We start from the raw sequence: 16764 nt of genomic DNA, 5'->3' as shown, positions 1-16764 counted from the left end.
ACAAGCACGGCGGTGCTACATTTAAATTATACTAAAATACCATTTAATTATATATATAATATAATATACTTATATTTTTTTTAATTTATTTTAAAACTTTTTTTAATAAAATTATTAGCTTAAAATAGACTACTATTGTACTTTATATCTAACACTATATAATGACATATTTACATACTTAAACTAGAGACAAACTAAATCTAGGGCAGTTCTTTTCAATCGCCTTAATTCGCTAATTTCTCAGGTTCCACACTTTTTGGCTTTTCACTCTCTACAGATTTCTCACATTTCTCTGTTGCATCAATATTACTCGCATCTTTAGGCAACAAGAAATTTACATCATCCCAGGGCTGTACCTCCATTTTACCAAAAATTAAGTAGAATAAGTTTCCCAATCCAAATACTATGGCAGCGATAATGAACACTATCTGCCACTGCGCGCGGTTATTCTGCAAAATATTATGGAAATAAATTAATGCAAGTCTAATACTATAATAAGTAAATTTTCCTAACAAGGAGTATACAAACGAACATATTTGAAAAGCTGTACTAATATAGTTTTACACACCTCCTCCGACACAATCACGCCGACCAACAGTGGCGTTAGTATAGGTACCACATTCGCCGCCGAATTCACGATGCCCATTAAAATTCCCGCATAATTGGGTGATAAGTCGATTGTATTCAATGCACTGCCGATAGTAGAGCCAGCATTTATGCCCACATTTGCGGTCATCAATACAATGGCCAAAGTCTTCTGATCCTGATCCAAGAATCCCACACCTATAAGTCCAATTGCCGGCAACCAGAGAGCCAATGAGTTGAAAGTCTTACGTATGGCAGTGAGCGAAAGAATTTTGCGATTCAGCAGCACATCCGATACAATGAGATACACATAGGACATGGTCCACATGGCCAAATAAGGTAGCGCCGAGTAGAGAGCATTCTTCTTCATATCCATATTTAGTACACCTTTCATGTAGGATGGAATTTCCGCCTGCAGTGTAGAGAAACCCCATGAATGTGCAGAACGCACCACAACCAAAGCCCAAAGCGGTAGCGATGTTAAGATAGCATGCCATGGCACCGGAACTTTACGCTCCACTTCACCCGCTTCTACTTCTTTGCTCATATCCTTCAAGGCATCGATATAGTTGAGTTCGGCTTTTGTAATGAATTTTGATTCGCTTGGTTGATTGGCCGCCAGAAAGATCCAAGCAACGCACCAAACCAAACCAATGCCACCGGTGACATAAAAGAGGCCCGGCCAACCTATACTGGAAGCAGCAATTATACCACTCAAAAACATCGAGAGTAGTGTACCGCATTCGATGCCCGTATTCGCCAAAGCGCCCAGCCGATTACGTTCATTTACCGGACACCATGCGGCCAGATGGGCATGCACACAGGGAAACATAAATCCTTGGAAAAGGCCTTGAACAACGCGAATGCCACAGTAAATACCCCAACCACCCCAACTGACACAGAATGGTGGTAGAAGGCCAAAGAACGATGAACCCAATGTGGAAACGAGTAGAGTGCGTTTGGCGCCAAAGCGGCGACATAAATAACCGCCCGGAAACTGTGTCACAAAGTAGCCCCAAAAGAAGCTTGAAAGGATATACGACTTCTCCATATCGCTCCAGTTATATTCCTAGAAGTAAAGACAAAAAATTATTAATCATATTATGACAGAGGTGCGAATGATGGGTGAATGTTTATTACCGGAAAGTTAGGATTTGTAGTCGCGGCATCGGTCATAGCAACTACGGTAACGCTAGCGCTGTATTTTGGTATATAATTCACCGCGATAGAGCTGAAGAGTAGAAATACTTGCAAATGGCGTTGGCCTAAAAAGGGACCTGCAAAAGTGAGATTGATATTCCATAAATTGAACTTTGATATTCGCTGATTACGACCACATTTGCTATAAATTTCCTATATTTTGCTATAATCATAGCAAAATAAAATATAAATCTGATCTAGGCTGGTTTAACCCTTGCATTGAATAATAAAATATAAAGCACTTACGAGCAAATTACGATTAATATTTATGAGCGTTAAAGCACAATGCCAAGATTTAAATTGATTTATATTGTAAGCACTAAATAAATTTTTTATTATCGGCTTACGTCAATTTAATGCTAGTAAGTTTGAAAAAATGTTGATTCAACACAGACGGGGCTCTTTCGGGTCGACGGCTCGAAATCATAACTTTCAGTTGTCGGTGGTATACAATCATTATTATCATTTCTCAGTTAGAGTTGTAAATATTATCTGCCATAAATGCAGACAAGAAAACCCACGTGCGATTATGGGGAAGTCAATACATTTACAGAGCGTTCAATATTGTTATGAATTTTATACTCATGGTAGCGATTTTGATGCTATCTTTGACTTTTGTGGTGGATAGGTTTAAAAAAAATTGACTAGATCTGCCAAATCTTAACTCTTTTTGGCTTCTAGGGTATCGTTCGAAAGGTAGATTCTCACCCTTTTCATGCATTCATTCGTCTTTCATTTTTTTCGAAAATATTATTTTTATTCTATTGATAAAATTTGTAAGCTTAATTTGTTTGAGCTTAAATTTTTCATCTGTTGAGGTGATTTTATAAAAAAATATTTTGAAAAACTGTTTCTATTTATTAAAAACTATTTCTATTTATGGAAAATTGACATCGGATCAGCTCGTGTAAATCTCCTATTTTTTCAAAATATTTTGGCAGAAGCTTTATTTTTTGTATGAAAAGTGACGCAAACTAATTTACCTAACAAAGAGGCTAATTAAATTTTACATAAAGAGTAAATAATTTTTAATTTAAAAATATTGTCATATTCATACGAGTATGATCGGCATCTGTGTATACTCGATTATTATAGGACCAGTCTTCGCAAATTTTTTTTTTTCGTTTTTTTTTTTTTTTGTTTTAGTTTTCACTGTCTTTGCTAAGGTACAAAGATACGACTCACGCGTCCGATCGCCGGCGAAAGTCTGCACATAATGCTGCTTAAGCATTGCGAATATTAAACACAGAGCTAAATTAAATTTTGTTATTAAAACAATTTTACTAAACCATTTCAATTGCTGAACCAAGTTTGTGGCAATCAAAAGTGAGCCTAAATCTTCAATGAAACTCATGAAATTTATTTATGGCTCTTTTGTCGAAAGTTCAAGCTGAATATGACAAAAAAGGCGATGTTGGACGGTAATGCGGCAAATTAACTATTGATCACTTGTGACCGAACTTTTGACTAAAAGTGACTATTTAACTATTCATTTGTTCACAATTTTTATTTTTTTGCATTTACTTGCTGTCAAAATGAAAGCAACATTTAGACTCAAGAGCCATCGAGAACACTTGTACTGAAAAATAGCAATAGAATAAAATAAAAAATAAATAAATTGGCGCGTAGACATCTGTTATGTATTTGTCCACGCTCCTCCTACCGTTTTAAGCCGACTGCGAACGGCAAGTGGTTTTTTATGAGGAACCTTTTCATGGGAGAGGTTTGCCATTGTATGCCGAAGGGCGACAACTTTGTGTTATTCGATGTTCAAGCACTGAGATTTACATTTAGATGGTAGTCACGCACCAAACCAGTCGGCTATAGCGGCCCCTGAGCTGCATTACACTTTTGAAATGTTCTTGGTGCAAAAATAAATTGATTTTAGCAAAAAAGAAAACTTTATTTTACATGAGTTTTGCTTACCTAGGAACAGGACTTGAATAAATGTATATACATATTTTTCTTTTTTATTCCTAGTTTTAATCCGTTTTCTATGCTTCACATATATTAAAAAATTCGAGTTCATGCACTTCATGCCAAAAAACAAAACGAAAGAACAAAAACAAACGTTTTAAAAAAGTTATTTTCACCTAAGAGACCACCTTCTATATATTTTTTATTTCTAATCATTGTTTATGCTTTCAAATCTAGTAAAGGTTATATAGTTCATGCTTTTCACAGAAAAACCAAAATTATGTTTAAAAAGCTATTTACCTTAAATCACAATTACATATATATAATTTGTTTTTATTCTTAAACATTTTTTATCCTTCGAAGTGATCCAATTTATTAAAAGATGCAGTTCATGCTCTTTACCAAAAAAATATTAAAAAAATATCAATTTTTATGCTTCCCAATACTCAAATTAATTAAAAGTTGGAGTTCATGCATTTGACCAATGAAATTTAGTTTTTATGTCTGCTTTGAAACACGCCTCATATATACATATATAACTTTTTTTTGTCTTTACCAGTTCTTTTATGCTTCTAAGTAGTAAAATCTATTAAAAATTAGAGTTTATGTACTGGAAATTAGAGAGCCAGTCGAAATATTTGATCTCGATTTGTAACAGCCTTTTTTCAGAAAACAAAAAAACAAAAAAAGTATAATTTAAAACATTACTTCTAAATCATCACTTCAATCACATCGCAAAATTTCACCTTTATTTATGTCCGCAGTCATTTTAATCGTTTCCTTCTCAAGGCTTCTCAGATTCCCGCAAGTATTGTCCTCAACGCGATTCACGCTAATATTTCCATCCAGCCGCAAAGGCAATTGGACCTGAACTCGTTAATGTTTCACAAATCAGATATAACAAAGCCTATTTCTAGCCAAATCAGACTATACTCGCTTAATACTAAAAGCAATCTTCTATTGTATTTATCAAATATATAAATCAAAATTTCGATGGTTATGTGGAAGATAAGCAAATCCCATTAAACATGTGTGTGCAACGATTCGAAATAGCCGAGGTGTTCAATGGCTAATTAATCCCGCCGCCTAATGCTTAAGCGTGGATGCGATTGCACGTAAAATATTATTTATTTATTATCAACTAGTGAATAATACTTGAGTGCTTGTATTTACTTTAGTTATTGACCAGTTGAAACAGCTGATAATGTGGCAAAATAAAAACTTAGTAATGTAATTGATACATAAGTAGGGTACTTATCTATTCGATGGTCGGTAGTAACAATAATGAAGACAGCGCTATTTTTGCATTCGAGAGTTGAATATTTGAATGAAAATGCACACAAAACCCTCTGGATAATAAATAGTTTATGGAAAATTACTTTCTCGAATTTTTCAAAGATTTTTGCTTTATTAGAAATAATAAAATTTCAAGTTAATAGCTCAGTTTAGCTTAATTCAAATGGCTGCAGACACAGTTTTGTAGCAGAATCCAGATGAGAATGCGCCCCATTCAATTCAATACGTGACCGAACCGCTTCTGATTTGTCGGGGATCTTCAACCAAACAAAAAAGTCCAACACTGCCGAGCCGCCGTTCCAGCAAGGCCAATAGACTGCTCCAAAATGATTGAATACTCAATTAAACAGCCTCAGATTTGGAGACATGGATTCATACGTGGTTTGATGCACTAACCCGATTTGAGTGATTTTCGGGTTCGACTCTTATAATGAACCCACCCCCAAAAGTCATTCGATCAGTTTAAAAATCTATCTTACACGAAGTATCTATGCCGAATTTGGTTCAGATATACCAACTCTCTCCTCGTTAGTAGATGGTACAGGATATGATTAAGTATATTTTGTTTGACTTTTAGCCGGACTAAACTTAATCTAGCTGGGGCCGCCGTAGCCGAATGGGTTGGTGCGTGACCACCATACGGAATTCAGAGAGAACGTATTAGTCGGCTTGAAACTGTAGGTTCCTCCATTTGTGAAACAACATCAAAACACACGCCACACCCAAAAAGGGTGTACGCGCCAATTACAAAAACTTAATCTAGCAATTTTGAGTTGTTTCTTGGGGGTTGGAGCTGAACCTAAAGCCGTAGAACTAATTTGATAATCGGCGTGTTCGCATTCAGCGTATTGGCACATTCATCAAAGCATTGGAACATTGGAATACATATATGGGTCTTGTATCCATTATTGTGCGAGAAATATCGATTTTTGGAAGTATCGTCCACATGCTTAAACCGGATCTCTTCAGAGCTTCTCCTCAGATTTGTGATGTGTGTTTGACGTTGTTCAATAAGTGCGGATACCAAGATTTTTCTGCCGCTCTTCGAACTCAAATGTTTCTTATGAGAAGCCCATTCAAAGCAGGAATACATTTGAATGTTTACCATTATCTGCCATAGGGAGGCGGCCATTAGGAAAAACTTAATTCCGCATTTGAATTTTCATACGCTGAGTGCTTTTCACATCTAATCTAAATCACACTCAAACTCATTTGGCTATGATGGTCATATCAATGTCCTGCAGCGCTCTCCTTGGTATAAAGTGAAATATCTGAAATTATTTTTAACTGTTTTATACATTTTGTTTTTAGTTTTTTAGGATACAATATACTTTTTAACCCTTTGTGATTCAAGTCGCCACATTGGCGTTAAAGTCGGTGCCGCCATTGGCGACAAGCTATCATTAGGAGGAAAGGGAAGATTCCGGGATCAGTTGAAAGCAATACGATTAAGCACAATAAATAAAGTTTCAACGAATTCTGTGTATTCCAGTATCCATGTACTTTCTTTAAATCACTAAGGGGCAAAAGCTTCCGCACTCCGAAAAGCTAAATTTGCTCCAAATACCAGGTACTCTCATCAGAGAAATTTGCCAATCGCAAAGGGTTAACAAAAATTGTGTTTGGAAAAAATGTTTACTTTCTTGCTAAAAATTGTTAGCAAAAAATGTTCTTTTATCATTTTTTAAAACGCTCGCTCCAGCGTTGGGTAGTCCTTCGCTGCCGTCGTCATACAATCCCAATACAAACTGCCCCAAGAAGAGAATAACTAGAAGCCTGCACAATAGGCCGGGTCGATTTGTGGGGAGGCAAAAAAATCGCCCATTGCTCTGTGAAAATCATATTCTAGGGATCAAAATAAGAAACTTTGCCGAAGGAACCATACCTCTAAAACGAATTCTGATGTCCACCAATTTGGGTCGAACTTTTTAGTTTCTTTTCTATAACTCACTTAAATTAATTTTTTCATTTACATATGTTCTGACTAAATAAATTTCTTAAGAGAAAAAATAGATATTATTATAAATAAATAATAATTATTATTATAAATAAATAAAAATAAAGAAAAAACATAGCCATTTAGCTGATTTTTTCATGTAAAGGCCAAAAATGGTGATATTTTTAAATTGGGGGACATCAGAATTCGTTTTAGAGGTATGGTTTCTTCGGCAAAGTTTCTTATTTTGATCCCTAGAATACGATTTTCACAGAGAAATGAGCGATTTTTAAATCGACCCGCCCTACTGCACAAGTTGGCTGCTGGAATTTAACTAACTTTATTGAAAAATATATTTTACTCTTAATTTTAGAAATTCCAAAAGTTCTAAAATGAATTCACTGAATTCTAAGAACTGCAACGGCAACGGCAAAGGCAGCTATAGTTGTTGTTGTTGTTATTGTTACTTCAGGAGCAAAAAATATGTTTGCGACCAGCTTTGGTTGGAACGGCAGCCACAGTTATTGGTGTTGTTTTGTGTCAGGAGAACGCTAGCGGTTGAGCCTCAAAACCGCAAGCGTTGCAGACCATTAAATACTGCTTCTAGTGGAAATGCGGTTGGCGTGGGAGTCATGTGTTAACTTATATGTCACGTTCGGTTGCAAATCGATCGAAGTATCCCTATCTACATTATTCAGTATTTTTCTGTGATCCGCTGTATGTATTTGAATATAACTCGAAAAGTTAGAAGAATTCTACTATGAAACCTTTAGTAATTATTTAAAAAAGCAAACAAAATCCATCCAGGGGTTTTCCGTGCAGCAATGATTAAAAGTGATGCAAGATGTCTAATTTTCATCCTGTGTCGGTCAAATTGAGTTACTTAATAAATCCGTAATTACCTCTTTATTTCAGCACAAATTTTAAAGAAAAAGTACCTAAAAGCATAGAAATGAAAACTTTTGCTAAAATGGTAGCAGGCAATACTATTTTACCTATTCCACATACTATTTTTGAACTTTAGCATCTTTGCATCAATTATAAAACTGGAATTATAGTGTACCATAACTAATAAAATAAAATTGTATTTGAATATACATATTATATATGAAATAAAATTTTATGACAAGCAAACGGTCTCGAAAATACATAGAATTATATGGGTCGACGGAAATGGGGAAAATATATATTTAATTGTTGGTCGGTTGCCACAGCTTTCGTGAAACGTTCCGAAACTTGCAGAAATTGTTAAAATCCAACAATTAAGTTGAAAATACTAAGTTAACCCTAAACGTGCATTCTTCGTTGTTTTGACGACGCTTGATAGCAATTTACCTGTTTAAAAAGTATGAGTCGTCGAGAACACGAAAATATTTTAAATTACTTTTGCTAATAAGGTTTGTATGTCATACATTTTTTAAGGATATATATATTATACATTTTAATTTAATATCACAAAACATATTCATTAAATAAAAAGTATAATTGGACGGTATAATTGGAGAAATTGCTCAGTGGACCAACGTCGAAATCAACCAAAGCTCGTGTATCAATTCCACTGATGCAGCTCAAATAAAAGAAACAAACGCTGAGGAAATCGAAGCTTTGATTGGTGTGTTAGTTCTAACAGCTGCCATGAAGGATTATCACCTCACATATGCAGAGTTGTTTGATCCGTCCTACTCTGGATCTAATTATTTTCTACAATGACTAAAATTACATTAAAATTTCTAATGTCCTGCTAGCGATTTGATGATAAAAAGTACGCAATTAGCTTAGAGCAGACAAATTTGCTCCTATGGAAAATTTTTATTCAACAATGTCGGGATAATTATATGGTACACCTGGGTCGTATATGACTATATATGGATAGTTGACAACTAAAAAAACAAAAAATTGCGCGATTTGTTCAGCATCCAAACAGCGAATAACTAAATCTTCAAGCGCCAAGTGTCAAGAAAGATTGTCATTTTTTATTATTATTTATTGTTTCTATTAATCTTAATACTAGCAATAAGGTTGCGACTCTTAACCTAAATTATAGTCCCTACAGTTTCTTGAAGAAGGTTAAAGTTGTTATGGGGACCTTAAATATGGTTACAGGGTTGGAAGGTCAATTCTTCTGAGACGTGACTAATTGACGGTATGCAACAACGACCGAGTCAATGGATTTGGGTGGTGTCTCAGCTCTTGCCCTCAATGTGTATTTTACATATCTGGCGCCTGTCCATACGGACACCAAGGTATGTAACTTCTTCAGAATGAGGTATGAGAGTGGAGTTCAGATATACACTCGAGCTGTCGCTTCTATTTAGCGTAAAAGTCACATGCTCACACTCTTGCTCGTTCACTTTGATACGCCAGTCTGCCAACCACTTTACTTTGTGTTTCAGATGACTGTTGAGTTCACCCGACGCTCTTATTGGACACTCGGAGCGACAAAGGATTGCAGTGTCGTCAGCAAACGTGGATGTAAATATTGGTGGGTTTATTGGAAAGTGGGCTCAGTACACTGTCTTGTGGTACGCCGACCTTAGTATCGACGTCATCAGTTCGGTAGTTTTTATATCTTATCATAAACACCCGATTTGTAAGATAAGATTCTAATATTTTATGTGAGCTTTGTGACAGTGTGCGTTGTATTTGGAAGACAAGTCCCTCGTGCCATACTCGGTCGAACGCTTGAGCTACATCAAGAAATATGGCCGATCAATATTCCCGTCGTTCAAAAGCATTCCTTATTTCGAAGCTGATGCGATTGACTTGCTCAATTGTGCCGTATTTCTCATGAAAACCGAATGAAAACCGAACTGATAAGCTGGAGCAATGTTATTTTGCTGCAGATACGGCATCAGTTTTCGGTGGTGCTCATAAAATTGATCTTTATCCCTCATCTGCAAAATAAAATTTAAAACTTATGTAACAGAGTTTTTACTTTAGAGTAGGGGTACAATAAGAACTAATTCGCGAAACTTAATTCAATTAATATTACTTTTTCATTTAATTTTATGAGAGGCTATAAATCAAAAATTAAAAAAAAAAAGAAATTAAGAATTTAATTTCTAACTTTAATATCCCATTAAAATAAATAAACAAGTATTAAAACTATTAAATAAATATTCCGAAATGTTTTTATATGGTGTTTGGGTCGAGGTGCAATCTGAGATAGGTTTAAAAGTGGGTGTCGTCGTTTCGACGAATAGGGTCTTTACCGTCGTAGAAATGTGAATGTGCTTCTAGGGTTAAGGTGTATTTTATTTCTGTATAATTTTGATTATCACAATTGTGTGTCAAGCTACGAGCTTTCGGATTTAGGATATCAATATTTCTAAAATCTGAAAAAAATTATGGAAACTTTGAGAAAAATTACTAAATTAAAGCCTTAAAAACAAAAATATAAGTAAATACATATTTACTGTTCATAAAATAACCCCACATTATTCTATGACTGAGATCTTTTTTTTTTTTTTTTTTTAATTTTTACTACCGTTTCAGAAAAGTTATAAACTTGTGCCGCTTTTTCCCTTACTTCCAAATTGCATCAATTAAGTAGCATCCGAAATCAGTTGTCAAACTTTACGCAACACTTTATTATTGAATTATGAGTGTTTTCCAACAATGCTAATAAAATAAAATAAACGTTAATTTTGTTTTCAAAAATAAAAGCGTTTCCTTACTGGTAATCCCGGTCACTCTTCGCAGTGGCTCAATAATTTTTGGTATAAAATATCATATTTATCTTCGTATATTTAAATACATTTTAAATTTGAGCCAAATAAAGGTATAAATACGGTTTTTAAATATTTCGTTCACAGCGTAATTAATCAATTGCAGAATCCACTGAAAATTGCCACTGTTTTTCTCACCAATGGTTTTGTTAACACTCACGAACAACTTTTGTTTTTTACCCAACGGTTACCCAACGGTCGTCCATCCGATACTAGGGTCAAGTAAGGCTGAAGTTTGGTAAGCGTCGATATCTAAAAAAGTTCAGCTACATAGACAAAACTCCCCACCTGAAGAAATACGTTTGATCAGCGTCATATCGAGCTAAAAATTTTGCTTTATGCAAATTATCAATATCAGTATCAAAGTTCACGTACGGTTTTTATCTCTGATGTTGATTGTTTTTCCGTAATAAATACTGATACATACTGAATCACCATCGATGTCAGGAATTTCTGAGAAATTGCTACTGGAATATACAGCTGAAGCATACCTTTAAATGCTTTCAAAAGTCGTAAATCTACATATCAGCCATAATTCACTGGAAAAAGCTCTATTATCTCTGCTTATAAACTAGTTACCAATGAAATTTAGCAACTTATTTATTGTATACCCGTAGTGATTTTTTTATATAATTTTTTCATTTCACTTTTCAACGAAATAACAACGACAACAATTATGTTGAATACATTCCCTGCAGTGAAAAGCTAAACTACTCAGGAAATGTTTTAGTTAATGAATTGGTATTTCATGGAAGAAATCGTACTAGTTCGAGAGTGGTTAGATTTGTGCCAGTTGTAAGACATAGAAGAATGCCTGTATGAATGAATGAATGCAAATATTGATTGATATGCTTGTTTTGTTCATTATGAAGTACAACCGGCGACAAATGATAGCGCATCTGTAGTTTGATCAGTTTTGACTATTTTACAATACTATTTTTTTAATGCTAGTATAGCTCATTATCTAACAAAAACCATATAAGGCCAAGTATCAAACTTTATTTAAAAACGTGAAATATCCCACAACTTCTTCATTAATTTCCACGGTTTTTAATTAGAATTTCTAGAACAATTTTTGGTATGCAGTTTTATAGCTTATTAAATTTTGAGTTTTTATAATTTATTTCCTCGACGGAGCTGCACATTTTCTCCATATGACGAAGGAACAAACATTTTTTTATATGGAAAATACAATTTAAAAACCATGGAATTGTGGTGGAAGTATATTAAGATTTTTCCAATTTTTATATATTATAAAGTTTGGTATTTGGAATTATATAGTTTTTATACAATAGTGACGATCATTAAAAAAAAAAAAAACAAAAACAAAAAATGACAAAACTGACCAAAATGTTTGATAATTTTGATAGTTCAGATAACTGACTGATGAATTAGCTGACAGTTGTCATTTTCGTAGGGCATTGCCTGTTGCTAGCACTGCATTGAAATAGGTTACAATACAAACAAGTTCAGCTGCCAAGTAATCGGTTAGTAAGCTAAGTCAGTTCAGAGCTAGTAAGTTTGACTACAGGGTGTTTCAATAGAACGAAGCCTAATTGCGCCATATTTTACGCGTGAAAAATGGTCAACACGAGTGTTACGATTAGACTACGTGACCATTTTGTCAATTTTTTTTTATTCTAGTACGAGACATAGCTACTGTCACACTGATTAATAATGTTTTTGGTTTTTATGTTTCAGATAAATAGAAGAGCCAAAATGGGCAACACCGTCAGGTCCAATTTTTCGGGAGGGCCAATTCAGCGCCATTTTTTAAATTATTAAAATTAAAAAAAAAAATTTTTTCTCTTTGTATGTAAAAGAAATTAAATAAAAGCTTAACATATTTAAATAACGTTTTTCTTTTTTTTTTATTCTAAAAAAAAAATCCTGAAAATACCCTACATGTTCGAGCTCATGACCACCGGGACGTTATTTATACACCTTCGGATTTTCTGGACCAGTTTTTCAGTAGCTAAATATAGAAGATCTCGACATTCCTTCTGAGTTCTCGGCCGAAGCTCGTCGATTTTCTTTAGGCCAATTTCGTAAGATGCTAGCGATTTCTTTAAAATAACCCATACATTTTCAATCGGGTTTAAATTAGAACTCTGCGCTGGCCATTTTGAAGGCTGGATGGCCTGACTTTTTATTCACTCTTGAACAATCTTCTGTGTAATATGCGCTTAGGTCAAAAAAATTTGGCAAATTTGTCGTTACGATATTCAAATAGCCCTCTTTCCCACACCATAGGGTTACCCACCGCCATACTTTATCGTTTGTTTTATTTGATGCCTTTGCCGTTTTCATGCGTTCGGTGTCAGTAATATTGCTTCCCATCTGACTGAGAACGGGTAAAACGGGTATTATTTGACCATATCACTCCTTTTCCAGTCGTTATCACTACAGTGTTTGTACCTTTTGTAAATCTCAACCTTGCTTTAAAGTATTTGTCCAATAATGCTGGCTTTTGTGGTTTAATAGCGGCATCCAACCCAATTCATTTCAGAACTCACTGATGGGATTTTTTAATCTTTTGTGCGGCTTTTAGCTACGTGATGAGTCAATAATCGCTTCATTGCTCGCGCATCACTTTCCGAAAGTAGATTTGGGCGCCTTTTTGTAACCTTTGAAGCCTTTATGTTCCGTTCTTTAAGAACTTTAAGTACAGTTTGTAGGGAAATTTTCAAGTTCCAAGCATTGTGCTATTTCCCTTGATGTGCGACCATTTTCGGTCAATGAAAGAATTTCATATTCAACATTTTTATCAGTCTTCCCCATTTCGATTAATATGTGAAAACAATCATTTCAATTTGAACAAAGTAACAACTTTGACGACGAAGCGGTTAAACTCAATTAAATTTTTAGCTTTATTTGCTTAATGCAAGAGAAGAAACAGTGCATTTTAATGACAAAAAAATAACGGCTAGGTTATCGATATTAAGAATAACGCGTAGCTGCTGAATCTAAACGTAAAATTGGCTAAATAGAATTCTTCTGATAAGTTTTTTATTTTATATATTGTCTAAACCGGAATTAATACGTTTTATTTCTTAATAAATAAGCATTTAACCTGAAAATTTAATAGCATTATTTTCAAAAATTATTATACAGCAATGAAAAATGCATGAATGTGGCAAAAATTTAACCAGTTCTGGCCGCCGCTGTATATATTGTACATAAGTACATATATATATACTCGTGTTCTTTACTGTCCGATTTAGTCCATACTCAGACCAAACTACCAACTACCTTGGACTTGCAACTACCATAATTGCTTTTGAAGCAATATATTCTCTAGGCAATTTGGTTCATATGCGATCCCTACTCGGCAGAGAATGGTAAACTTCCCAAACTCAAATCGGATAAATTTATATTTGTCTTACAGTGGCGGTAAAAACAATAGGAATGCAACATAATAATAGGTCTATGAATATGTTCGTGCGGTTTTTTTTCGAAATTTGAATTTCGGATCATTCCCATGGCTTTTAAACGTTTGGAAATGGTTGATTGATCAACTCCCAAAGTTTTTGCAACCTCTTCTTGCGTTTGAGCCGGATCTTGATCGAGCAATTCCTCCAATTCGATATCCATGAACTTTGGCGGCGCGGCCAAAATCACCACTTTTAAAGCGTGCAAACCACTTCTGGCACGTTCGCTCAGCTAGAGCATGCTCACCATAAACTTCCACCAAGATACGATGACTTTCGGCTGCTTTTTTCTTCATATTAAAATAATGAAGAAGAATTCCCCGCAAAAACACATTATTTGGCACGAAATTCGACATTTTCAAGTGTGGTAAAAATATTGTTGTTTACGCTTCAAATAAAAAACTTATACTGACGTTTGTGCCTTACGACAGTAGCTCTCCAATGAATGTTTGGAAATGTGGATCGATGGAATAATAATTTTGACTATTTATTTATTTAATTTTTTCTTTATAAAAATATAGTTTATACTATAACAAAAGACATATAACTCAAATTTAATTGGAAACTAAACTTTTATTTTAATTTATACCTACTTGAACAAAAATAAGTTTCTTGGATTAGAAAAGGTTTTGCTATCGCCACTCAGGTGTTGCTGAACATTTGTTTTATTTTATGTTATACATTAAAATATCATCTGAAAATTTAAAATCAAATCAATTGCTTGCGTGCCGTTAGTGCTGTAGAAAATTTTGAGTAACCCCAGAGCACCAGCCATGTCGGCCGCGCCATATAACCAATTTTGAAAAATTAATTATGCAGGAATATTAAGAAGCTTTTTTTACTTAAAGCATTTCTTGAACACAACTGTACTAAAACATGTTTCTATAATTTTTTATTATTCCTAATATAAAAAATAATAAATGAGAATTACTTTTAGGGATTTTTTTTTTTTAATATTTTATTAAAATTTATCACTCCCTAAAAATTTTAATAGAACATTTTTTTTACAATCAATAGATTTCTAGATCAACATTCCTAAAAAAAACGATGACTCAGAAGTTCATCTAGCAAAAACTTGAAAAGAGTTTCAATTCAAAAAAAAAACGTTTAGCAAACTTCAAATACACCCCAAATACAACAAAATTATTATATACAGGGTGTGCGATGGCAGAATTACGAATTAAAAGGTTAATTGTAAGAGAATTATTAATGTCAAACGTTTATGTCAGCGACTATTACAAAGACGAAAAGTGCGAATTATTATTTTTTAATTATTTCCTCAAAATACGGAGCGTTACGTCGGATACACTCTAGGAATCTGGTCTCAGTACTTCGGCCAGTTGCTGCAGAAGTGATGCCGAGATGTCATTCATATTTTCTTTTAGTGCTGAGAAGTCTTTCATAGACTTTACTTTTGAGGTACCCCAACAGAAAACAGGACATATGGGTAAGATCGGGCGACCTGATAGGCCAAGATATGCCACCTAATCTGCTTTGTTGGGGAAGGAATTACGCAGTATCGTCATGGTCTCTGGATGTGTGTGGAGTGGAGCCAGCTTGCTGAAGTCAGATGTGTGCGCTGAAAGAAGAATGTTCTCTCATTATTGGCAGAAAATGATTGCTCAGCATGCGCCGATAAGTGTTTAAAACAAACAATTGGTTCAAATACTCCACTGCTTCCGTTCAATGACCGGACTAGGAGCGATAATATCTGCAGAACGATGTTTTTTAAGGTAGTTCTTTAGTTCATTTTGTTCAAGTGCCCTCTAAAAGTATATTGTGTCATCACTTGGAATACAAACTATGATGAGCAGTTGCCTTGAAGTTCGACTAAATAACCCGCACAGTTAACGAAGCTAATGCTCTCCCCAGTCCGCTCATACACTCAGTGGTTAAATTTAAAACATAATTTTTCCATCAACCTTGCATAAACAAACTCTGAAATTTAAAAGTCCACGTATGCATGGAACGCTCCAAAAGCGAAAATGTTTCCTTCACTTACATGCCCACACCCATAGAGTAAAGGACAAGAGACATTGCAAGACTACGCTTTAAATGTAAATATTAGTTGAATATATTTTTGAATGTGTGTTATTGTTTATTGTATATGTATTTTATGTATAAGCGAAATAGCTATATGGGAATCTGAACAATTTTTTTTTTTTTTTTGAAATAAAATAATAAGAGATTAAATCCTTTTAGCTTTCGGCATAAACGCATACTTACAAACGTAAGCATAAAACATGCTAAAGGATTAATTTCCAGCCTTTTATTGTTAAAATTTAATTTAATTTGCAAAGATCTAAAAAAAATAGATATATGGAACAAAAGTAATATTGAATTAAATTAAAAAAAATAATATTTAATGGTTTGTATGTCCTCCTTGCAACTAATCGTCGTGGCATGGACTTTACGGAGAGCTACGACTGGATTTCCACCTATATATACGTTGATATCTGGCAAAATAAAGCGAATTGGGGTCTTGGGTTGGTGCGTGACTACCATTCGGAATTTGGAGCACGTTGATTTGAATCTCCTTAAAACATCAAAATGAAGAAAAAGTGTTTTCTAATAGCCGTCGCCCCTCGGTAAGAATGGCAAACTTCCAAGTGTATTTCAGCCATGAAAAAGCCTCTCATAAGAAATATTTACCGTCCGGAGTCAGGTAAGA

The 16764-nt window shown here is 34.4% G+C and overlaps 1 protein-coding gene across 1 annotated transcript; it reads right to left on the bottom strand.

Moving 5' to 3' along the window:
• Positions 1-224: 224 nt before the first annotated feature.
• LOC129245856 (putative inorganic phosphate cotransporter) lies at positions 225-4470 on the bottom strand. The gene is made up of 4 exons (XM_054884279.1): positions 4449-4470; positions 1726-1862; positions 569-1654; positions 225-449 (listed from the first exon to the last, which is right to left on the bottom strand). Exons 1-4 carry the CDS (start codon positions 4468-4470, stop codon positions 225-227), a joined length of 1470 nt encoding a protein of 489 aa, XP_054740254.1.
• Between the last annotated feature and the right edge of the window lie 12294 nt (positions 4471-16764).

The sequence above is a fragment of the Anastrepha obliqua genome, chromosome 4 (genome assembly GCF_027943255.1).
Source record: "Anastrepha obliqua isolate idAnaObli1 chromosome 4, idAnaObli1_1.0, whole genome shotgun sequence".
Classification (NCBI taxonomy): Eukaryota; Metazoa; Arthropoda; class Insecta; order Diptera; family Tephritidae; genus Anastrepha; species Anastrepha obliqua.
This window is presented reverse-complemented; position numbering and strand designations above follow the sequence as displayed.

What these genes read in the sequence shown, in the direction of transcription:
- LOC129245856 (XM_054884279.1), bottom strand. Translation starts at nt 4,470, where the DNA reads ATGACTGCGGACATAAATAAAG. An exon ending in CTACAAATCCTAACTTTCCG is followed by an intron (nt 1,655 to 1,725) that starts GTAATAAACATT and finishes CTTTACTTCTAG; the next exon opens with GAATATAACTGGAGCGATAT. An exon ending in GCGTGATTGTGTCGGAGGAG is followed by an intron (nt 450 to 568) that starts GTGTGTAAAACT and finishes AATATTTTGCAG; the next exon opens with AATAACCGCGCGCAGTGGCA.